Genomic DNA, 25,238 nt, shown 5'->3' with positions numbered 1-25,238 from the left:
AAATATAGAAAAGAATCTAGTTAATTAAACTTACCTTTTCTTGCCAGTGTAATATGCCAATTATTGCCAGGATGAAAACACAGACACCAATTAAGGCTATAGCTGTTAGCAACACAATGTTACTTGGGGTGAGATACAGCTTGGCACTCCAGCTATACAAAAGAAGAAAACCCAAGGAAACATTAATACTCTTCATTAGGAAGCAGAGAACAACTCTAACTTACAAAAGTGAAAGTTACCTGGTGTACGACAGGTAACAAGTTGGTCTACAGAAATTAGTGGCTGTACTTAGAAACTGAAGCTTAGTGGTGTTCACTTGGAAATACATGGCTTAGTGTAGGCTTACTGTTTTTCAGGTAATGCCATGTCTAAGTTCAGTTTCTGTTTAACTTTCCAGGGATGCTATGGATATCCTCAGGGACTGACTTTTTTTTCCTCGTTAGGAGATTTATCTCCTGCCTCTGCTCAGGACAAAGTAAAACATGGAGGAAAACCTTCCACAAAACTGCCTGCCCGGGGCTTGGGGAGATGGAGAAGCGGAGTGGAATAAGCCTGTAAGAGATTGTTTCCTCCACATGAGGAGCTCCTCTTGGACATGCTCATGGGGTCCAGCTGGTTCGGCATCTCTCAGTCGGAAGTTCACCCAGGGACGACTGCAGTTGTTGGCAACAGAACCAGTTGATTATGGCAGAAGAATGCTGGAGAGCCACAAAATGGAGCATTTTCACGGCTTCTGGAAGACATCCCTTGAATGTTGTGGGGTCCCGAGGCTCAGTTAACGCCCTTTTTGTGCTACACGCTTCCTATCACCGGAAAGCTGTCAGCAGGAGGCTCTGTGCTCTATGCTGAGGCCTCTCAGGAAACAACATATCTATGTTTTTAAAAAATGTATAAATTTAAGAAGTGTTTATTATGAATCTCACTTCTTCTGGGGATTCCGTCCTCAGCTCTTCTGCAGTGTCCATAAACTTGCTTCACAGGAAAGCAAAAATAGTTTAAGGATGACAGAAGAACTTTTGCGTAACACATACCTTTAAGTACCTCATGACTATAACTAAATTGTCTTCATCTGGCAGATGTTATTCCTGTGGTGGTTAATTACCAACTCAAGCGGCACATCGCTTTTCAACTGCTATTTGTCTTATAGTAAAATTAACTCATGAAACTGATGTCAGAATCATTTCTGCATGATAAAGGCAACTGACCTCACTAGTAGATCAAGCGGCAAAAAGCAGCTAGAATATGCGACTAATGTTTTGTCTAATAGCAAGGAGAGAAACATGCTCTTTTTCTGGGATAAACATGTAAATTGCAAAGTGAATTCAGTGTTCAAGCTCTTGTGTGACCAACCTAATCACCATTACTTAAAGAAAAACATTTGTACCACTGGCAGTAAATACTGCATTCAGAAGGGCTGAACTAAAGCTCTTCCATTCAGCTAGGCAGAAATTGCACGTTTGGTGAAACAAAAATGCTTGCGTCAATAATTACGATGCTTGCCATTTGTCAAAAAGAAGGTTGGTAAATCTAGCAAATATGTTATTACTTACAGGAGCAGAGCTGGTAATAGATTTTGATTGTTTATGGGACTATCTAAGAGTTTGTGTACATACGTGAGAAGTATTCTGCCTAGTCACACCACATCTATAGAATTGACCCCTGCCATTGTTCTTCAATTTACTTTCTATATGAGTGCCTCTTTTTAAACCATAATGCCTAATTGAAATTCTGTATTAAAGTAATTTTGTGAAGTGCAAACCAAAATAAGGAAGTTACCTTCGAGGAACATTATGAGGATAGGGGATGACTATAAGCTGGGAGTTCGGTATGATAGCTGTCCACTCTTGTTTTCTTATAGACTGAAAGGAAAACAAATGCTATGTCAATTCCTAACAAACCAACATGCTTAAAAGCAAATAAATTATCTTTTGAAACATACATAAAGGAGAAACAAAAAACCTGTTGCTTTTAAAAATTTTAAATATAAGTGATCATTCTCTTACATTTGTATAAACCTTTTATTCTGAAAGCTACAAAGTGCTTTAAAAACAACAAAAATGTAAAACGTTAAATAACTGTTGCTGACATGCAACACAGCATCTGCTTAAAAAGTACAAAGCAACAACATAATAGGGAAAGAAGAAAAGAACCAGTTCTACAGAGGAGGAAGGCAAAGCAATTATCCGAATCAGAATTTGGCCAGTATGTTAATTTGAACACCTCACTTTTTAAAGTAGTACTATCAGATCTTTAAAGAATGAAACTGGTCAGGACTCTACTTTTACGTTTCATCTGAAGATTAGATAATCCTGGTTATCTTCTCCTCCCATCACACTGATCATGGTTTTAGCAGTGAGGCAGAAGGGATTAGGTGAGTTTATAGGCCAGCCAGACAACGCCAGCTGAGACCGTAGCAACTGGACCATCAGATCTAATACACATTTACCAAACGAACAGGCACTAAACACGTGTGCTACCATTTACAGACAACTTCAGTCATCTTTTAGTCTCAGTGCTGGCTTCAGAGCTTATGCCCCCACAAAACAGGCATACAAGGTTCTTTTTGGCAAATTTTTTTTTGTATTCAAACCTACTACTTTGATATTCTTGCTTTCTTGCTTTTAAGGGGGAAGGAAGAAGAAAAAGAAAAAAAAAAAAAAAGAAAAAAGGAAGCGTTCCTAGCAGTAATTCCATCCAAACTCTATTAGGAAAGGTAACACCATGAATATTAGCTTGACATTGACAATCTTAAATCTCTACTAACCTTTTCTCCTAAAGGACGAGGAATGCCAACATACAAATGGTCAAGGAAATTAGCACTGCGCCCCAAGCCTAGCACATTGTATGGCAACTGGAGAGCAAAATGTGCTGACTGACTAAGCTGTCCAGCTGAAAGAAAATTAGAAAAGACCACCAAGTAAGTATTTTGAAAAAACACCCAACCGCAAAACCACCAACGTTCTATACAAATGTACATTTCAGTCGCTAATAAAAATGTTTAAAAAGATTTTAACCAACTGCATGATTATTTAATTCTTGAAGGCTCAATCCCACACTTCCAAACTGCTTGTGGGCACTCACTTGGAGAACAGCTTAAATGTTTCAGATTTCTTGGTAAGATGATTCTTTTGAGCACCATTTCTATGTTAAACTGAATCTCTAGTATTTGTTACAAGCTGAGAAGAAATCAGCTATCCGTGTTTATTTTGATACGAGTAGCGCCAAGTCTTTTGCCCCATTGATTTACAAGCTCAGACTCCACGCATGAAGGTTCACTTTAGTTTTCATTAATCAGTAACTACTGTTTGTTCTTATGTCACAAAATCCGCTAAGTGAATTCTCATGACCAAGTTCTCAAATAATAGACTGATTTAACAAAAACAGGATTACAGTGGTTGCAAGTTAGGCCCTAGCAAGAGCATGTAATTATAAATAATTAAAGGAGAGGCTGCAGGGGTACAGGAAGTCTTTGTTTCCTGAAAAGGCAGTAGGGAAACAGACCAGTGTTGCCGCTATCAACAGGTTCCCTAACATCCCATTTCCAAAGTATCTGATTATTCCATTTAAACAGAAATCTTGTAATATTTTCATTTCTGACAGACTGATTCAGATCCTACACAGATTTTTTGTTCATTCTCTATAAAGCCTCTTCGTAAGGGATCTGGTTACACAGCAGGAATGATACCAGCTCCTCATAAATACTGCACTGGATTCAGCCCTTCACCAGATGAACAGAAATGAGTTCAAGGGACACTTGACAACCACAAGTAGGTTTACATCGCCACAGAAACAATTTTTCACAAGGATATGATGTACAGTCAGTATTTTTTGTCAGATTTTTCTCTGCTTTGGCATCTGACAGATTATAAGTTAAGCAACTATTCATAACATAATGTGAATTAACCCAAATTCCCATTTGGAATGAATTTACAGCCAGCTCTGTTCTACCTCTCCACACTTTCCTCCAAGGCTTGATTCTGGAAGTTAGTATTTTGCTTCAGACAACTGGCTGTTGGCCATACTAACTGCATGGCATCTTGCACAGCTGCAGCGAGGTGCGGGGGAAAAGCTCCCCAACAACAATGACTACTACTCCTGTGGCAAAGCCAAACATCCCTTCAAGAAAAAGCAGAAACAAACTTCCATTCTTAGCTCCTGGAGATAGCCCGATGAGTGCAAGCATGCGTTTGCCACTACAGACGAGCAGGGATCCCAGTCAAAGTCTCTGGAAAGTGATTATTTAGAGTATTACAGAAGCTCTTACACCAAGGAACTACCAAGATGTGACACTGTTCTGGTTTTGTTAGTGAGGGGGGGCCTAAGGTGGTAGCTTCTGTAGGAAACTGCTAGAAGTCGCTCCCCTTTGTTCAGTGGACTCGGCCAGGCCTAAGGCGGACCCACTGCTGGCCAAGGCCGAGCCAATTGGTAGCAGAATGTCCCGTGATAACGCCTCTGCGATAACGTATTTAAGTAGGGGAAAAACAGGAAAAAGAGGAGGAGAAGATGTGAAGCAGCTGAGCGGGGGGCAGAGAGGGGGAGGCGCGAGCCTCATGGGCCTTGCAGGCCTCACCCTCTGGCCTCCCGCCGGGCAGCCGACTGGGCCCAACTCGGCCCGGCCCGGCTGCAAGAAGTGGAGAGGAGATGAGAAGTGAATAAGATGTAAAAAGGATCCTGAGAGGTGTCTGCCAGCCTGTTGTGAGGAACGGCTGCAGACGCCAAGGTCAGTGAAGAAGGAGGGGGAGGAGTAACACGGCTCCTGGCCAAGATTCCTCTGCAACTCGTGGTGAAGACCATGGTGGAGCGGGTTGTCCCCCTGCAGCCCATGGAGGTCCACGGAGGGGCAGAGATCCACCTGCAGCCCGTGGAGGACCCCACGCCGGAGCAGGTGGAGGCCTGAAGGAGGCTGTGGCCCGTGGAGGGCCCGCTGGGACAGCTGTTCTAGAGGGATTGCACCCGTGGAAGAGATGACCCACGCCGGAGCAGTTTCACGAAGGACTGTGGCCCGTGGGAGGGACCCCACGCTGGAGCAGAGGAGGAATGCGAGGAGTTCTTCCCCCGACGATGATACAGCGGCGTAAAACAACGCGTGATGAACTGACCGCGACCCCCATTCCCTTTTCCCCCCCCGTGCCGCTCGGGAGGGGAAGGTAGTATAGATAATGTTAAGCCCGGGAAGAGGGAGGGGTGGGGGGAGGTTATCTTGTTCCCTGTCTCATTCTCCTGCTAATTTTAGAAATAAATTAATAGTTTTCTCCAAGTCGAGTCTGTTTTGCCCGTGACGGTACCTTTAAGGATTTCTCCCTGTCCTTATCTCAAACCTTGAGCCATTTTTCTTATATCATCTCCCCCTGTTCTCTCGGAGGGTGGGGGGAGCGAGAGAGAGACTGCGTAGTCTGGTCCCGATCGGGGCTGAACTACGACAGACACCTACTTTCAAAAGCAGCTCTTCAGCTTTTATATCTTCTTATGGGGGACAAACGACTTTGTGTATTAGATGGTGATAACTGTGAACCCTAATGCAATATGATGATTACTTCATGGTTCTATTTTTCTGAACCTCCTCGCACTCCAACAGCTTTTTTTTTTTTAGGAAGAAGCTTGTCATATGCTATCAGGCATGTTTTGAAACAGGCCTATTTAATAATGAGATAAATATTCTGTATTATTTTAGTTCTAGAGCTCTGATAATTTTATTTTAAAAGGCAAGATAAAAGTCAACTAAATACATGTAGCTGAGATCTGAAACAACAGCTTGATGCAGTCACCTTTTTATTAAGCTAAAATGCTATTAGCAAAAAGAAGCAAGAACAGTTTTCCTAAAGATTAGGTATATTTGAGATTTATGCAGAACAGTGTAATGAACAAGTAGATGTGGAAATATTTAAGCAGGATTTGTACTTTCAGTCCTGTGTTGCGAGGGCAAGGTGTACTGCGTACGCTGTCAGGTGAGTTCCCAGACTGTGGAAACTCTGGCAGACAGCATTAGCTGAGCAGCTTTTCTCTAGGACTGGGGATTTTCCCAGGAAGCTGAGATAACAGTATAGGACTTGGGTCTTGAGTCTGTTCCTGCTTTGTCACTGACTTCCCTTACATGATCTTGGCTGAACTACTCAATCTCCAGGTCTCAATTTCCAAATCTAAAATTGGAGTAATTCTCAAATTAGAGTAAGCACATAATATCTGACAGCACTAGTTACCAATATAAAAGCAGCAGGGAACAAGGATAATAGTTTATTACATGTGACTGAGTTATAAAACCAAACAAGGTATGTATTACTTGGTCATGCTATAACATGATAAAGAATGTTCTTTAAAAATCTGCTTCACTGATGCTGAGTTCTGAAGGATTTTTCCCCAAAGAACAAGGAAAACAACGTTGAAAAGCTTTTAGAATGACTTTTGAGTGAAATATTTAGGATTGTGAGGAGACTGCAACTGAGATCTTCCTTTTTTCTTTCATCATGCAAATGAAATGAATGTCAACAATTAAAAGAAATAAAAGAAAATGTCATATGCTGTGTGCAGTCAGCCTTAAAGAGGTTAGAGAGTCAGATATTGCAGCTACAATTCTTAAAAGCACTGAATAATTTCATGGCTACTAACACTGGTTCTTAAGCCTACTAAGATAAGGATAATGAAATCTTACGCTTCAGGAAGTAAATAGATCATTTGCAAAGGTCAGCAAGGAATGTTTTCCTCTCTATAGCATGCAGAAAATCTGTGCATACCTTTTCTTTATTTGCCTTTAAAATTGGGAGACAACAGCTAGGCAGGACTCAGGATGATGCCATTTAGAAGGTCCTAGTTTACAGCTGGCTACAAATATGAGATCTTTGAGATCCATTTCTGCTTTACTCCACCTATATCTGTCATAAATTCTGTGAGAGATTGATGGTTACTCAGGTGGTCCACTTAGAATTGCAAACAAGTAATTAAGACTGAGAAGTGTTCATCTGAAAAACATAAAAATCTTGAACAAAGATTAAAAATAAAAAGATAAATTAGAGTACTGTTAACAGTTTATAGTAATTTCTAAAGTTCTCAGTCACTGGTAGTTAATTTACTTATGAAAGTATTTAAAATTTAATTTAAATAGCAACTCTAGCCATTTGCTCTCTTGTAAAACTATTCTAAACAATTTTCTACTTGTTGCAGGAAGACTTGAAAATATAATTCCATCTTCAAGCAGGAAGGTGGGATTTATTTATTACACTAAGATTGTTCTTCGAGCTTTTGGAAGTCTGTGCAAGCAAGATGGAGAAAGTGGCTGTTGCTCCATACCTTGTTTTGCTTCATCAGCAGAGCTGCTGCTATGAACAAGAATGAAAAACCTTATCCCCTCCATACTGCACATCATTACTTTTTAATACCACTTTAAAGACTATTCAACACTATGTCTTTTGCCTTATGCTTCTTGCTTCAAACGAGTTATTTGGAAGCACCCAGATATCATGGGCTATGGTATTGGTATAGGTGTTGGTGTTTATGTTTGTGTTTTAAATTCTAAGTCACTAAGTTTATTGCTTCAAAATCCTTGGGCACAGTAAAAAACCTCAACATTTTAAGATACGGTTTTCAGTGGTTTCAGCCTGTCAGACACCAAATTCTTAGGAAATAGTTAGAATCGTAGAATGGTTAGGGTTGGAATGGACCTTCAAAGGTCATCTAGTCCAACCCCCCTGCAAGGAGCAGGGATGTTGGGCAGCCAAACCTTACAAAATTGTGCAGAGTTTGATATTCAAAAATAATTCTGAACATATTTGAATCAATCTCCTTATTTTTGAAGCCTGGCTTATAGAATCTGAAGCAATACACATCATCAACCTTTTGAAAGCCCTGTCTGAAAAACAATCATGTGTGGTCTATGACACATACAGTGCTTGTTCTTTTAAACCTGAATTAAGGCATTTCCCTTCTGCTGCTGTTATACCGATGTAAACTTGCTGAAAGCTCAAGGGTAGCACAATGTGCCCTGGGTTAAACTTCAGTGTCCCCAACAGCTGATTTCAGGGTGACCACACCTAAGCTGCATAAGTGCTTAAATGAAGCCAATTTACCTTTACAAAGGGAAGGTGATGGTATTTACATGTAGAAGCAATGCTTTCTATTGTTTCTTTAAACAGTGGAACTGACACTGGATTTACCAGTTGGATTTACCAACAGACTGGTTGAACCTACTTAGATAGATTCATAAAACTGATATTGTTCAGTCAGTTTGAATAAGCTTAGTTTGTGGAATAATGGAGCAGAACATACAAGACCACTACACAGAGTTGAAAGACTAATGGCAACCCCACAATTTCAAACCTGTGATCTCCTGAAGCACCATTCTTTTAATTTTTTAAATTACACTTTTCTTGACAAAATAGTACTTGCTTTTAAGTAGCCCATTAAAGCCATTCAGATTAAATCAAAATACAGTAATAATATTTAGGCTTTCAAAAGTCGCCCAAATTCAATATAGTAGAGGACTGAACAGCAAAATGTATTTTCATAAATAAAAATGTTATGTCATTATTTCTTCCAGTTGCTATATTTTCCTCTAATTTGCAAAATAATGCATTTATCAGCAGCTTTAATGCATTCACCAAAATAGTAACTGAAGGTAATTGTGAGCTGTGAATCAACTTGTCAAAAAAACCTCCCAAAATCTAACAGAGTTAGAAAATATAACAAGGAGTTGCTTTATTTTAGACAGACATTGTTTGTACCTGTTGAGAATGCAGATGGCTTTCCTGGTAAAAACCAGTTCATTGTGAAAAACATAGAATATCTCAGATGTAGGCTGTGGTCTCACACTTGCATCAAAATTCTTCTGTACCAACATCTACCTTAACACTGAGGTCAACATATGACTACTGATTTCTTTTAAGTTAGAGACATACATGCATCCTAGAAAAACTGAAAGTCATGCCAAAAAAACTACACGCAGAAGCTGCGCAAACTACTGCATAGCTGTCAACAACGTGCATGGAACAGCTGGAGGCAGACAGAGCCAGTTCCAGAGTCAGGAAAAGTTTCCCAGGGAGTGTGCGTCGCTTAAGCTGCGCAGGACAGCTGAACAACCACAGTGGTATTTACATCACGGCGATCACCAGCATTGTGCTACACGGCACACCAAAGCGTTGCCTCTTGTCCGTACAACGGAAATTCTAGATTAATGCAGTACACAATTTCTCCTCTCAGCTTTTTCTGCAGCATCTTTTCGTGGAGTTCCAAAAATAACTGGGGGAAGTGGATTAAAGTGCACACTTGTGCCTTTGACACCTCTCACTTGCAATGCTGTTGACACTTGTGATACTTCTTCTGAAAGCCCAAACTCCACATCTGATGCATTTATATGACAATATGTGTTTTCATTAGGAATAACTTTACACCGTAAAATTATAAAAGTAAAATTAAAAAACTCTTTAAAAACTCTTAAAACCCCCCAAACAAGCAATAAAATGATCGCACTGCTCATATCCCAACCTTTTGCACAGGTTAATCCAGCTAGCCCAGTATTAAATGATTCCAGGTTCTTCCAGGAATATGCTCTTTTTTTCCTGTGTAGGGGAATTCCACATACTGAATCCTGCAATGTCAAATGGCTATAGAAATTCAGCTGATTTTGCTTTTGTCTGGTACATATTGCAATGTTTATGTTTAAATTCATTACTCCAATAGCTGCTAGACATTTGTGTTCACCTCACAATCCAATTTAGTTAAACAGCATGAGGACTCAATGCAACAACAGGGAAAGATAAGCAGATTTCAAAAAACCAGAAGGGCATGGCTTAACAGCATGTGAAAGGTCACGCCACAGAAGGCTGGAAACAAACCCAAGCAAAATAAGCAAAATGAAAGAGCACTGAGAGAGCTTCTGCAATTCTCATCCGTCCATACAGCTTCAGCCATACAAATTATGACTTGATCCACAGGAGCAATGGAATTAATCTAGTCATATGATAGCATTATGCTTATGTATGGATATTGATCTTTGAGTAAACCTGAAACATTTATTGTTCTATTCTTCCCGGCCCATAAGATTAGTATTTTTGGTAGACACAAACTGCAACTATGACCCTATTTATTTCAAACTCTATGTTCATCGGCATATTTTTACTTCAAGAGAGAAAACTATGATGTCCGTAGTGTAGCCTGAAAACACAGAAGATATTATCCCATTTTAAGTTGAAGTGAAAATATGAAACAATGCATCAAACTGAATCTCCAGCCAGATGAAAGGGGAAGGGGCATCAGAATGAAAAACAGGAAAAAAAGATGCTGATGGCTAAAGGTGGCCTGATGTTTGTAGCGTGAAGTCTCGGCAGCCATTTGACTCGTTCAGCCTTTGACCAGGCAAGGCTGCAGTAACAAACGTAACACGCCTGTCGTGTGCTGGTGCTGCACCATGAAACCGGCCTTGTGCAGCCTCTGAAAACATTTCGGTAAATTAACAGCAATTAACCATTTAAAGCATCTGATCTTATTTACATTGTTCTGGGTGCAAAAGGACAGTAGTGCTAAGAAAACCAGTTTGTGTTATTGGTAATAAAAGAAATGAAACCAAATATATCAAGCAGGCAGCCTTCTCAAGAAAACACAAAGGGTCATTACTGGGACCCACTGCAGCTTGCAAAACTGTCTGTGGAGATATTAACTACAGACCCAGTACTTCTTCATCCTAACGCTCATTTGGGCAATTGCTATTCCTTGTAGCTAATTTAACAGGATTTCTTCTTGTAAGATTGCAAGTGAATTGAACAATGTGAGAGTAAAAGCATAGAATATGCACTAATTATTATTCTGCTATCTTTTAGCAACATGCTGGATGTTAATAGAGAGAGAATAATTCTGACAATGTTTTTTTTTTAAAAAAACTTGTAATTATGCAAATTTCCTGTACTTAAGTCTTGGCAGATCAAAGAACCTTAAAATGAATTAGATAAGGACAGCCAAATCTGCCTTTTTATTTTACTCTTTGCATGAATATTGCATACATGAAAGACACCATAATTCAGAACTAAAGACCTGCAGAATTAGGAAGATCAGAAGCAGAATGGTGGACATTTCACGAGTACTGTATGATTTCCTTTAACCCAGGGCTGGAAGGATAACTTAAGCTGACAGGACAGTTTGGTTTCAGTCGTCCAGCCAATGCCTCTTCCCCTGCTAAGACCAGTGGTAAAGACAAGAAATAGCATCAGCTCAGTTTAAAAAAAAAAAAAAAAAAAAAAAAAAAGAGAGCTGAGCAAATATGATTACAAACTATCAGATTATTTCATCATTGCTTTCATATAATTAAAAGCTTCAGATATAGATTATTACATGATATTATATAAGGCATGCAAGTAAGTTGGTGAAAATGAGTTTTAAAATAGTATATTGATGCCATACTTTTAAAAGGTTAATGTGGAAAAGACGTTTTGTAAGTTTATATCTGGCCCAAGAATGCCATGTGGGTTTGGCATTGCCCACCAGCAAACTGTTATAAAAGTGCTGCTTGAGCTATTTCTTGACAGTCAAATAGAATACAATTCTGATGTAACAGACTGCTTTTCCAAGAGAATAATATGTAGGCCAGTAATTCTAGTTAGAACAACATTTACTGAATTTTACAAGTAGGACTTGTAAAAGAAAGTTTAGATACAAACTTAATATAATAGCTTCAGAAAACGTGACTTTGAAACGTTCTTATACAGACTCAAAAAAATCTATTAACTTATTACAGTTGAGAAACTGATCAAAGTCAGTATTATAAAATTCACTGTAGCAATACTGCTAGGGTCATAAATGCACTTGGAATTCATTACCATTATTTCATAATGCCAAAACAGAAAAGGAAATTCATCATCACTGGACTCTGTTAGGTTTTTATTATTGTACATATGGTAGTGGTGAAGATGAATGGTATTATAGCAGTATTAAATCATATTTGATAGCTGTTTCTTAGACTAAACTGTAAAAACATTGCATTTCTAGAAGCATCACCCCCTAAAAACCCCGAAATAACCAGACTCAACAAACCCTAAAGATAATGTTTACGAAAAATGTATTTGTTTTTCTTCTTGGAGGAGAGAACCAGAGGGGAAAAAAAAAAAAGAATGAAAGAAAGAAAGTGATACATGAAATAGGTCCAAATTCTAAGCTAGCTTTATTCCCCACAGGTATAAGGAATTTGTAAGCGATGTGCACTCTTCCATGACAGAGGTCCATAGCTGGAGGAATCTTTATTTTGCCACTGGGCTATTTTATAAGGTTGCTTAAGTAGTAAGGGCCAAAGAGTCAAGCATACACAAAACAATCTCAGCTAAATTTGTATTTCCTAAAAGTGAGGTTTAGAATCAGTTTATACTGCTGTCAATTAACCTTTTAATAGATACTCTGCACTTGAGATCCCACAAATCCATTATTTTGTCATCTTCTGATTAAAATAATGTCTAGAATCATTTTAAAAAATAAAATTTATTTTTAAAAGCAACATGTATATATATATCATCCAGATATACCAAGTTTCCATCCTCTACAGTTACTATTTATATGCCAAATATAAAATATTTTTAAGAATCTAATATAGATTCTACTAGCTGTTAGAATGATTTTTAAGTGTATTGTATGAATTCACATAAAATATCAGATTCCTAAGTCTGAGATTGTGCTATAAGTAGCAAGAGTTAAAAGCTTCTCTGACTACATGAACAATGAATCTAGATGAGAATAATTAGGTCTAAGCAAAGGTTACGGTGTAGGGTTTTTTTTTTATTTACAGCCATTTTATAGCACTTTCCTAAAGAAGAAGGGAAAAAAAAAAAAAGGTCAGTCTGATGGTTTTACTAACGTGTTTCTTTTCCTATGCAAAAAATATCTTTTTTGTTACTTAGGCAAGCAGAGTTATTGATCAGTACTCCTGATTCTCCAACAATAAGATTACCCGCGGGTGCCAGTTCACAAGTCACGTGGCCACAGGCCCTGTGAGGCTGCGTTTTCATTGTTAGCTTATGTTCACACAGGTGCACCTGATTTAGGCAGGCCTGCACGAAGGCTCCTGAAGGAATAAATACACGACACTACGTTAAACCCACTGATTTCTGCATTTAGATTCCTGGTCACCCAATGAATGCACTCAACTAACTTTTAGTAGCAGGCTGGAAAGAAATGTTTTAATATAGAAATTATAGTAATTTCCAGTAACTCTGTGAGCAGCTCTCAAGAAGCTTTACCAACAGGTCCGCATTCCAAGACAACCACCCCCAGGAGTATAGGGGGACAGCGATCGCCCGCGAGCCGTTAACAGCATAAGAAAAGATCCGTGAACTCCAACAGTTACTACACAAATTTGTGAAAGCTTTTACTAAGATACAAAGTGCATTCCAAGCTGTTTATACTTTTGTTGTTTTGAAAAACAAGTACTCATATGTCCTAAAAAAGGAACAGGCACAACAAAATTGCTTGTATTCAACTGTATAGGGCTTGCCAGTATCCCAGCAGAAACTCAGCTCTAGAGCCAGTACGAAACATGGAAGCAAAAAGCGGGCAAAACCCAAGGTACGCGCACATCAAGATGCACAGAGCAGAAAAGGCACTCCAGTGTGGATTAAAGTAATACGGGTAACACGGTAGGCATCTCCAGAAACCTGCCCTGAGGCAAAACACCTTCAAAAACAGGAGAGAAGCTGTGAAATGGAGGATGTCTGTATTTGTATGAACAGGAATCCTGCACGACTTTGCAAGCAGCCCTACCTCCTGTATGGAGCCTGCAGCATCCTTTGGCCTGACCTTCTCCTTCCCCACAAACCCTCCACAGCAGACTCAGCTTGTTTCTGCTACGCTCCTGCCTTACTGCTTGGGCAAGAACACTTCAGACTATGGCGTGCTGACCACATGGCCAGCCTGAGGACAAAACCAGACCAAATCGCTGTTGATCTCTAACTGAAGTCTTTTCCTCATGTAGAATTCCTTCTTTGACTGAACTACTGATTTTTACAGAACTAGTTGAGTTTTATTTGAGGCACATATGCTCCAGTTAAAATTGGTTTAAGTAAGCTAGGGGATTCAAAGGTTATCAGGGACCACAAACAAGCAAAAAGACAGCATATTGAAGTAAGCTTCCCATCCACAGGAATCCAGGCTTTTGAGGGATAAGGAGAAAGATCCCGTGTAGGCCTTTACCAGTATTTTCTGAGATGGTTCACAAGACAGGCCGCACTGTGGCGTGGCTCTGACAAAGCCTGTAAGCCTTCATCTTGGCATTGGGCAATAAAGAGGAGTGCTGGTTGTTACCCAACCAGAACTGGCTGCCTAGGGCATGGGGCAGATCGTCTAACAGACTGCAGCATACCTAAAAATCTCTCAGCTCATCATGGGGTTTTACGTGTTTCTAACTAAATCTATGAGCTCTTTTAACATTTGGCTTATGAAGAACACCTTCAGAGCAATGAAGCAGAGTGTACCTCTGGCAGGATGATTAGTTTGTTAAAATTAACTTGTGCAACAATTAGAACAAATATTCTGCATTTTCATGTTAGCATTAATTATTACTTTGATTATAAAGGAGGCTAATATTTTCAAACCTGTATTTAAGCATGTACGAATACAGAAGTGCTACAGAATGTCAGGATATATTTTTCCCAGCTATCTGGTTCATATTTCAGGACATCTTCTTTCTCTTTATTTTTTCTAGGGTGGAATTAACAGTCCTGAGCACAGTATTATCATTGATTTAGGAACTCATTGTGTCAGCATTTTTTCCCCTAAATTATTGCTATTATTTAAATCGGTGTTATACAAAATACAGTTTTCCCAGTGAACTACAGGAAACATATTTATAAGATCTGAGATTGATTGGAAATAAGACTCGGGTGACAGATGCAGGTGACTGCCAGCATTGGGAAGGAGTCAGAATGGCGCAGCTTACAGACATGTGTACTCTGATCACTTTTTGGCTTGCAAGAATTGAGTCCATTATGGACATAAGATTAACAGTCGTAAGTTAGACTAATTGACCATGTAGTACAGTCACTCATGTCTTCTAGGAGCCACTAGTACGAACCTAGGAAGGCAGCATAAAACCCAGGACACTAGCATCAGGCACTGCTGGGACCATGGCCTAACGGGTTCTTCTTTTTCTGTCTGCTTTGGTTTTGGACTCATGTTAACTGTGGTATCTGCAGCATCTTGTGCAATTAAACTTCTGGTTAAGCTACAAGTTGCATGAAGCGCTGCTTCTCGCCATTTCTTTTGATGCAGCTACCTAATGATTCTTTGATACCTTGTGGTTCTTGTACTACGTGAAAGGACACAGCCATTCCCCCTCTGGCTTCCTCACGCGACTCATGATTTTATACATCCTTGTTAGCCTGCCAGGTGTACTGAACAACTCCAAAAAAATACATCCTGTGCTTACTGAATATTATGTTGATCCTTTTCCACATGGCTACAGGATTCTATTTAGGTATTTCAAGGCCACTGTTGTTTCTTAACACATAATTGCTAAGGAACTGGTAGAAAAAGCAAAACATTAGAAGCTTATGCTGTTTCACAAACTGATGATCTTGTACCCAACTATTTTTCAGATTGGGAAAGAGACAGCCAACTCTTCAAACCCAATTTGCATGGGATAGAAGAAAAGAGAACGCAGTTACAATATTTGTAATAAATATGCAATATGTAAGGAAAGAAAAGAAAATCAGAGGTTTTTTTGTTTTTCCACAACCAGTCCTATTTCATGCTATAAATTTCTTTCCAACTCTTTAGGTTGCTGACAAGTATATACAGCCAGAGCATACCATGTGTATTCTCACTATGAGATCATCTTACCTGATCCATTTTTCAGGTATCCATTTGCATCTACAGTAGTGTACATGATGTAAGGACCAGGCTGATTAACACCAAAAGGCTACAAAGGGAAAAAGAAGAAAAAAAAAAAAAGGCAGATACAATTTTAGGAACAGACAAAGCTATAGTGATTAAACAGTAAACCAAAGAAAAGTGCTTCTAGAGTAATGATTTCCTTTTGATATGGATAATTTCAAAATTCTGCCACTGTTTTGGTGATAGCATTATGTGGAAATTAATTTTCAAAATAAGGTTAATCAGTTGGCTAAGTAACATTTAGTTTCTCATGAAGAAAGCAATATCATTCAGTCCTCTGGCAAAAGATTTAATGTTTCCTTGGAAGCTATAAGTGAAATAAAAAAACCTTCAAAATTCAAAGAAATGACTACATATTCTGAAAAAGCAGAACTCATTTGATATTTTCTGAGAGAATGCACTATCTGGATGGTCCTTCTGAACTGAAAAATAATACACAAATTGAAAATTTTGTTATAATGATTTAACAGTGTTTTATTTAATTCATGAAAGTGGTTGAATAGTTACTTGTTGAGTACCAATATCTATTTTAAGAAAATTCTCTTGAGGGAGAAAATGTACTTAAACATCAAAGTACAGTTGTGGGGAGAAAAGTGAAATAAAATAAAATAATAAATTTTAAAAAATAATAATCGGAGTTGTGTGAGTAATGAACTGCAACAAATGCACCTAAGGAAGAAGGAGGGGAATCAGTTATCTGCTACGGTGGGGAAGGGAAAGCAAGGGGGACAAGTGTAAGAATGTATTTTAAAGAAAGTTCTTTTTTTTTTTTTAAAAAAAAAAAAAAGCTGAATTCAAGCTGATATTAGGGCATCAAATCCAGTAAAGATCTTTCAAATGAGTTACAGAAAGAACACTAAAAGAAGAGATGATGACCCATTTCACACCCTGCCTCCAAAAATAGTAAGTTCTGAACCATAAGAATAAGCGATAATGATAAGAGATGGAATCAAAGCCTGAAAAAATAGTAATTGATTAGAATGAACAGTAAGGAGACTACAAAGGTGACGTTAATGCAGATCTACAAAAGATGAGTAAATAAGGTGTAATACAGTAGCTGTACTCTGGCACAATGTACTTTACATTACTTTCTCACAGAGAACGTCTATTACAGTGCAGGCAACAGCGTTTCAATGACATCAATAGGTCCCTTCCAACCCAAACTGTTCTACAACAATGGAACATTCACCAACATCTGCTGTGAACAGTTGCTTTTTAAATCCTCTCTTTAGTTCTGTAATTAAGCTAACAATACTATCAAACCTCCTTATTATTTTATATCAGAAATTAAACTCTGAGTCTTAAAATACGCATGAATAAAAAGTTGGTCCCATTTGAAGCGTTACTGGTATTTTCCAGTTAAAATTACATTTCCTATTTTTGCAGAGCCCTAGCCCTGCTGCTAGCTTTGATTCCTCCAAGTTCCTCTTTTAGGCCAACCTTCACTGTGAACAACTTGTTAATTGAAAGTTTGGTGGGTGAGTTGCAGGGTCTCTGGAAATTATTAACATAATTGAAATAGAAATGGGCATATGTATACGCAGCTCTCTGCAGACTCATCAGAATCAAGTGTATTTCCTTCCTTTCTATCCTGCGTGGAATGCACTTACTGTGTTTCCATGCAGAAGTGGCTGTGTGGCTGCATCGGTCCCATAATCAGCTTTGCCTGGCCCGTCTGCCTGCCCAGAACAAGACCTGGCATGCTACACAGTTTGTGCACCCAGCAGTATTACAGGAGCTTTCCTTGTATCCGGGACGTCCCAGCTCCGCCACGCTGGGTCACACAGCCCACTGCAGAACCTGACCGTTGCTCAGTCTCTGAGCAGGCAGCCGATGAAAGGTACGGGTCTCAGATATGCAGAAGCTGGCCATGATCTGGATTACATGTTCTTCCAGTCAATAAATATCTTAATATGCGGAGAGTTTTTGGTATAACTAGCTCATCTGAAGCTAAATAGGGATGCAAAGTTAACAGTTCTACTCACCGTTATTTTCCGAGGACAGTCGTTAGAGCAGAGGCCGCTGAGAACTGCAACAACAGAAACAGAACTTGCAGTGTTTGTCTTAAGAAGCCATCTTACAGGCACTACCTCTGAAATCTGTTACAGTATAGTAATAGTGTCAGGTATCCATTACAACACAAAAAGAAAATAAGTCTTCTACATGACTTATAATGTATTAAAAAAAAAAAAAAAAAAAAAAATCCTCATTTGTGTCAAGTATACTTCTTTGCAGAAGTTAATCAGCTAGTCACTTTTATCACACCTCCCTGGTTAACCAGCTTCAAAAGGAGAGATTTGCCATTAAAAATACCCAAATTAAAACATTTTTAAAACAGTGGACTGTACATTTTGTTAATTATTCTTCACCTCTAACTATTTAAAAACAGTGGCAGAGATTCAGCTTTATTGTTTTAACCGGTAAAAAGGTAAGTAACCGCTTTTCCTTCCGTACAAGGGAAAGTTTTACATCTTGATTTAAAGCAATTCAGAAAACAACTTTTTTTAAACAAAGAAAAATCCCATTACCTATTTATTCTATGAATTCAAAAGTACTATAAGCAGGTGTGTATAATGTTACTTAATGTCTAAAGCCTGTGACAGCTGTTCAATTTTTTAAAACTTAGTAGTTTCAAAAATCAGTTAAACTACAGAAATACCTGTTAAACACTTATTTATAATCAACTGAATGACGGCCAGTGAAAGCCATCTGGTTCTATAACCTAGAACATCCTGTCACACTGAGTATGAGAGCATCCATACCAAAACGCCTTTAAAACACGCAACAAAGTGCGCACGTGCGCACACACACACCCCCCCACACCCACCCACCAATGTAAGGTGTCATTCTGACGCAGAATTTGGATGTCAAACGACAATGTTTCAGTTGAGCAGCAGCCCAGTAACAGCCCTGCGCAGGGAAGAGGATACAGGCTGGGCAGTATGGAAGCCAAGTGAAAACAGAGCTTCCCCATGAGTTATGGTATCCTGAAGCAAGTGTGGCAGACAGCAAAAATTCAGATGTGGACCAGATTTGAGGGGACATCATCCTACCCACTAGGATTTTTTTTAAAGCTCTTTCTATCTACTTTAAGGCTCCATGCAGTTTTGGGTACGAAATGTCTGGGGACAGTGCAATACTAGAAGGTGCACATAAAGTGTTCCTGGTGTCAGAGCAGGATCAGAAATTACTGCTACTGGAGTCAGAAGTGGCACTGCTCTAGTGAAGGAATACTCTAGTATTTTGTGTGCTAGTATTAACAACTGTCATGATTCTCAAGTTACCATTATTCGCTTGCAATTAAAAAATGCTGAAATTTCCAAACACAGAAAGATCTATTATTTTTATACAGTAAAAAAACCCTAGAAACATGGACAGGTGAGACGAATGTGTGGCAAAGCAGACTTTGAAGACGGTGTATCTACAAACAGACTTTTTAAGCTACAAGCTGACTTTATATGTTATACATAGGTGTGTATGCAAGTGGAACCAACTCTTCCCATGTTGATGCAAAACAGTACACTGCAATTTGCTGTTCCCCTTCACTACTGGAACAAATAATCCAACTGAGTACATTTGACATCCGTTGAAATGAGCAAAACTGTTCTCATTGTCCATATGCCAAATAAGTGAACAAAACGCATTTATTGATACACTAACTTGCACAAAGCATGTTTTGTTAGAAATATTCTCCCCTGTATCACAGTAAAAATATTTTTAGACTACTCATTAATTCCCATTTCCTGGGGTTTCTATGCAAAATTACTCACACCCTAAGAGGATGCTAAAAAAAGGCTTACTCCAATTTTTAAGACAGATTTACACAGAGTAAATCAAAAAGCATATTGCAAATTACTCTTTTCCCCATTAAAATATCACATTAAAATATCACATTTTCTGCATGCTTGTGTGAATTACACTACCCATATACAGCATTATTTAAAAAAAAAAAAAAAAAAAAAAAAAGGGTTTCCATCAACATGAGAAATCATCACAGGATATTATGATGAGAATAAAGCTCAGGCTAAGGAGAAAGTAACAAATGCATCCGCCTCCGTAGCAGCCGCAGTTCTGTTTTTCTTACGGTGTGCAGAATGTGTGCTTTAGAAAGATTGGGTGCATTTCAATAACCTGACTGCAAATACAAGTTTTGAAGGTGAATCGCAGGTTGCTCCTGTTTAGCTTTGTCCTCGTAAGTTACATACAGCCTTATTTCATAACTTGTTCCCAAAAAGCTAAGGAAGACAGACAAGCAGTGAGCTCAAAGCTCAACACCTTTGCAGTCTGGAAGAACACGGCAGGACATGCAACTTGAAAACCTAATTACTCTCAATTACAAATGTCATAATCTAACTCTAGCGTTTTAAACCAAGGCTCTAATTAATTCACACACCCGTGCCACGTTCATTGCCATTCTGCACTTTTACGTGAGGTGTGTTTCGTGCCATGTGGTACTTTTAGGCTGAAGACACCAAACTGACTGACACAGGGAAACAAACTGGCTCTCGGAACAGATCATGCAGCGTAAGCAAAATACACAGCGTGCCAGGCGACACCGAAATGAAACCAGCCCGTTTTGCACTGGATTCTGCATCATTTCCAGAGCTCCAGTAAAGTAGGCTTGACAGGACAGAGGTACAGCAAAAAAGACAGAAGTCTCTGCTAGAAAAATACTGCAACCACTCAAGGAACAGATGAAAATAAGTGCACTTGGCTATTGTTTCTTGTCTAGGTTTCCGAAAACAGGCAAGATAAAAAGGCAGTCAGTGTGGACAAACAAAGCATGTCCCTTCAAGTCAACACTGCTGTAATTTCTTCTGGTTCCTTTCTGTCTCACTATGGCATACTTATTTATATGTGCAAGCATAATTATACTTTTCCTTAAATTAGCGATTTCTGAGCTAATCTTCCTCCAAATTCCAAGCGGCATCACACATTTACAAAAAAACCCCTTAAGTTGAACGATAGATATGTGTAGATCTAAAGCCATTTTTATATTGACAACATTAAGTTATGTGAGGAGATAAGTGAAGGTGTTGCACAAAAGATTCACAGAAGGGGCCTTGTAAGTTCAGCTAGTCCAACCCTTTCCCTCAAAACCAGTTACACATACTACGCAATTTCTTAATCTAGTTGTCAGGACCTCTACTGTCGGTAACTCTGCAGCTTCTCCAGGAATTTACGTTAGTACTTCACAAGCTGCCATGTGGGAAATTATTCTTATTATTTACTCTTCGTAATTGGTTACTTTATGTTGTATCCCCACATGGACACGCAGAACATTTTCCCCACTGTTACGCAGCATTATGGATTAAGACATGGATCTTCCTTGCATTTCTCTTTTAAGCTGAATAAATTTATCCCATGTGCTCTTTCCCTGCAGATCATATTTTTAGACACTTGATAATTCTTATCTTTCCTTCAGAAGCCAGCTGAGAAATAAGTATTTAAAGACCTAGTATCTGTCTTTAGAATTTTACTAAGATGCAGAAGGAAAGCACCAGGAGGAAAGCAAAGATTAAGCCTGCCTCTAGTTAACAAGTGAAATAAGATATGCATTCTTGTAAAAAAAAAAAAAATACACACTCAAGAGACAATGAACACTTATTTAAAGGTCACCGTGGTCAACACTGATATTAAAAACAGCTACAGTGTTGAAAACAGCGGGCAGAATTATTTTGAATTTTATTAAGTACACTAAAATAAAACCAAGAAAAACCCATTTGAAACCAAACAAAACAAGTTGATTTGTTGGATAAGTTCATTCGAGTTCAGATTCCGCAACAAGAGATTTCTGCAACCCCTGCTATTTTCCATGCGGTGTGTTTCTTTCCTAGAATTACCACATACAGAGCATTACCATGTTATCATATATGGAGGCTCAAGTTCCTCTCAAGGTCCCGTTTTGACTTGGTTATGCAGTGATAACTTACCAATAACTTTAACAAAATAGGCATCTGCTTCAAAGTTATTTTTTAATGTATGGATAGCAAATTCCTTGTTGGAGTCGCCTTTGCTTAGCACAATGATATCCAAGATTCCCTAGAGGGAAAAAAAGTTTATGTTACAATGCTGATTTACTCTACATAACATCAAAATTTAGCAAACGAATTCTCTTAGAGATACAAAGGAAAAAAAATAGAGCGTGTGCAAAGTTTACATCTTTGCTACTGATTTCAGTATCTTTCAAATCTTACTAGTCTATGGCAGCTTAGGACAGAGTGCTCCATCCACAGCTAGCCAGGACAATGCACGTGGGCCGCGCTCCTCTCTTGCCACTGAAGAGAGCAGCTCAACTGGAGCAGGTGAAGGGGCAGTGATGGGCCGCTGCTAGCTGCTCACCTTCCGGGGAGCATCCCAAGAGCGAGGTGCCCAGGCTGAAGGCACTGCCTGCCACGTGCTGCAAAGCCAACGTTTCTACAGAGTAATTTGCCAATGGCACACAGGCAGGTACAGCCACACAGAGAAAGAGATGCTGCTTGATGTAGTAAAGACTTGAACTTACATCTTCGTATATGTCAAAGAAGGTTGCTACCACTGCATCCTTGATTTGATTTAGATCTGAGAGCTCCCAGAAAACTTTAAACATACGACGTACCCTCTTGCAGCTTACATTATTGCACGGGACATTTTCTAGTAAAAATGCTTGTTGATTGCTGTAAAACATACATATACACGTCTAATTGAAAAATAACTTACTTGCTATAAACAGTCTAAATAATAGACACTAAAAATATTGTAATTAAATAATTTAAGTCTGGTGAAGTTAAATATAATAAAAACAAAGCTGGCAGCCACTGGATACTTCAAAAATCCGTAAGCATTTATGTTAACTTTACAGACAGAATTACAACAATCACATCATGTCTCACTTACATCAATGAATAGACTAAATAAATGTGTCCAAATCAGCAGGAATCATTTCATTAAGCATCCACTCTAAAGGCTGAACATATTTTCACTTTATCCTGAAACAAGTACTAAGTGCACTTCTCTGCCATTTTCCTTAATCTCTCCACGGTCCTTCAGCTTAAACACTACTTAAAAAATCTTAGTGCTTTTTCATTATTTTATGACAATCTACTCCCACCTCAGTTCCATTAATAAATTTTCTTACATGTTGCATGATGTTTCAAACAAACCTAAGATGAAATCAAATCTCTATTGGTACTTTTCCATTGTTTCAAAGCAGAATAGGAAACACAAACCCCACTAGCACAGTAAAAATAGGACAAGACAAACCAAACTGGACATGCAGACAGAAAGACAGGCTGTCATACCAAAACAAAACCCAAAAGAAACAGAGTACCAGGTCTAGCACAGCAGTCTCCCTTCTGAAGCATGTGTTCAACACGCGTCCATGGGTCAGTGGGAGACACAGGGCTCACCTGTGCTCGCAGGTGACTAACAGCATTACATGCTGTCCGCGATGCTGCCACACCGCCACTCTCAATGGAATCGTGAAAACCTTCAGACAAACCTTCCAACTGGCAGCCTGGTTCTTTGGCAGGTTTGTAACCTAGGAGCCCACTAGAATCCATCCCTGCCTTGGCAATGGGAAGAAATGAAGTTTCTCCTCTCTTCCTGGGGACCGAGCCAGGAGCCAGAGCAGACAATGTTCTGTAAAGCTAGTTAAGCATGTCACAGCCCAGGGCAACAACCAAACCACTTCTTCACGACCTTGAACATACTGCTGTTTCACAGTGACAGCAAGGTGTTTTTCTGTACCTCAACGGCATCCAGTGCCTCCAGGATACAGTCACACACACATGCATAAAGACAAGCATTTCTCCTTAGGAAAGTTTTTCTTTTTCCTTGTTTCTGTGGTATATTTCAGATAATTTGCTACTCATAAGAATCGTATCCCACAACATTCATCTGTCTGCTCTGTCCACTGCAGAAAGAGTTAGAGAAGGGCAAAACATTTACCCCAAAAAACACATTTAAAAGCCTTATAATAAACCTCAAAACCTTATAATCACACTTCTTGCACTTTTTATTATTTCACTGTTAGAAGCATGAGTATATTGAATTAATGTCCAGCCAAAATGAAATGAGGTGATCTGCAATATTTAGGACATTGTATTATCTGTATCTGAGAACTCATAATCATAACTTGAAGTTGTTCAGTGCTTAAATTCATTGCACATATTGCATAAGTATCATACCAGATTAACCAGTGTACGGTGAGGTGACAGCCTGAGCTGAGCACACTGTTTCAATCTCTCTTTCATCATCTTGACATACACTTTTAAAAAAAAAATCTGGAGGAAGTTTTACAGAGATGCTTGCTTTCAAGTAATGTTTTTGAAACTGCCAGATGATAATAATCTAAAAGACAAAAATTGTCAAGCTCGCATTATACCCTGTGTGCAGAGTGTTGTTCAAGTATAAAGTATAAGCCTTGTGAAAGGATAAAGACAACTTTATTTACTACAGGAACCTTTTCTTTTCCTTTCCTTGGTAGCGTGCATTTAATGACTTTCAAAACACTACAAACTGGACAAACAGTAACATAACACCAATCGCACTGTGAGAAAAAAGGAAGATATTAATCAAAGGGGCATTAAGCAGGGAAATGCCAGTTCCCTTCTCCCTTCTGTGTCAACAAGAGAAACACAAGACAAATAGGAAGAAAAAAATCCCAAGCCCTAAACAGATGCTGAAGACCGAGAAGTGCACCATAGGAGAGCTATCTTGTAGAGGCAAAAAAATAAGTAAATTCACAGATGTAGTGTCCTTTGCGGCAGAGCAGCAGAGGTCTGGAGAATCCCTAATCCAGATATAGCTGAACGTCTACTGATGTTTATCGTCATAGGCAGCAGGAAATTTCATTTCATACTACTGCTGGTTTATATCCATACAGTTCCTTTTGAAACACGAATACAGGCTTGCCTAGTAAAATTAAAAACTCAAAGGTGTTACATAGTAATGTTAAGTTACAGCAAACATTAACTATACCTACAAGTATGTACACATAGGTTTAGATTCACTACTGTGAGTCATATGAAGCTGAAATCTGATTTTAAATTTTTTTTAAAGAGTCATTGTTATTGCTTACCATAAAAAGGCAAGAAATTGCAGAGTAACAGACAAAACTAATGAAATTCTAAAGCTAATAAAAACTATACTATTGGTGAGAAAGATGGGTTTACACAAGGTTTAAATGTGAATTGCAATGTTAAAATTCTTTTAAGTTTTGAGGTTTTTAAAAGTGGAATTTACAGAAATGCATCACTTCACCGGAAGCATACAGATTTTTTTCTGTTTACAGGCTAGCTATTATTAGCTTTATAATTAAAGCTGAGCCTTCTTTCCTGCCAATTTCCAAGGCAAATCCTTGGCATTTATTTTATTGATGTCTTCAAATTATTTTCACTTCCATA

At 38.7% G+C, this 25,238-nt stretch overlaps 1 protein-coding gene across 1 annotated transcript in view; it reads right to left on the bottom strand.

Annotated features, from left to right (window-relative positions):
• ITFG1 (integrin alpha FG-GAP repeat containing 1) overlaps window positions 1-25,238 on the bottom strand; it is an 85,257-nt gene that overhangs the window by 5,503 nt on the left and 54,516 nt on the right. The window contains exons 11-17 of the mRNA XM_086757751.1: window positions 22,358-22,508; window positions 21,786-21,894; window positions 17,838-17,881; window positions 15,799-15,877; window positions 2,765-2,889; window positions 1,777-1,859; window positions 35-152 (exon numbers count right to left, since the gene is read on the bottom strand). Of these exons, the coding sequence (XP_086613877.1) occupies window positions 35-152; window positions 1,777-1,859; window positions 2,765-2,889; window positions 15,799-15,877; window positions 17,838-17,881; window positions 21,786-21,894; window positions 22,358-22,508 (709 nt within the window). The remainder of the gene's footprint in view (window positions 1-34; window positions 153-1,776; window positions 1,860-2,764; window positions 2,890-15,798; window positions 15,878-17,837; window positions 17,882-21,785; window positions 21,895-22,357; window positions 22,509-25,238) is intronic.

The sequence above is a fragment of the Chlamydotis macqueenii genome, chromosome 13 (genome assembly GCF_036417535.1).
Source record: "Chlamydotis macqueenii isolate bChlMac1 chromosome 13, bChlMac1.mat, whole genome shotgun sequence".
NCBI lineage: Eukaryota > Metazoa > Chordata > Aves > Otidiformes > Otididae > Chlamydotis > Chlamydotis macqueenii.
Note: the sequence above shows the minus strand (reverse complement) of the source record. Positions and strands in the feature narration are given on the sequence as shown.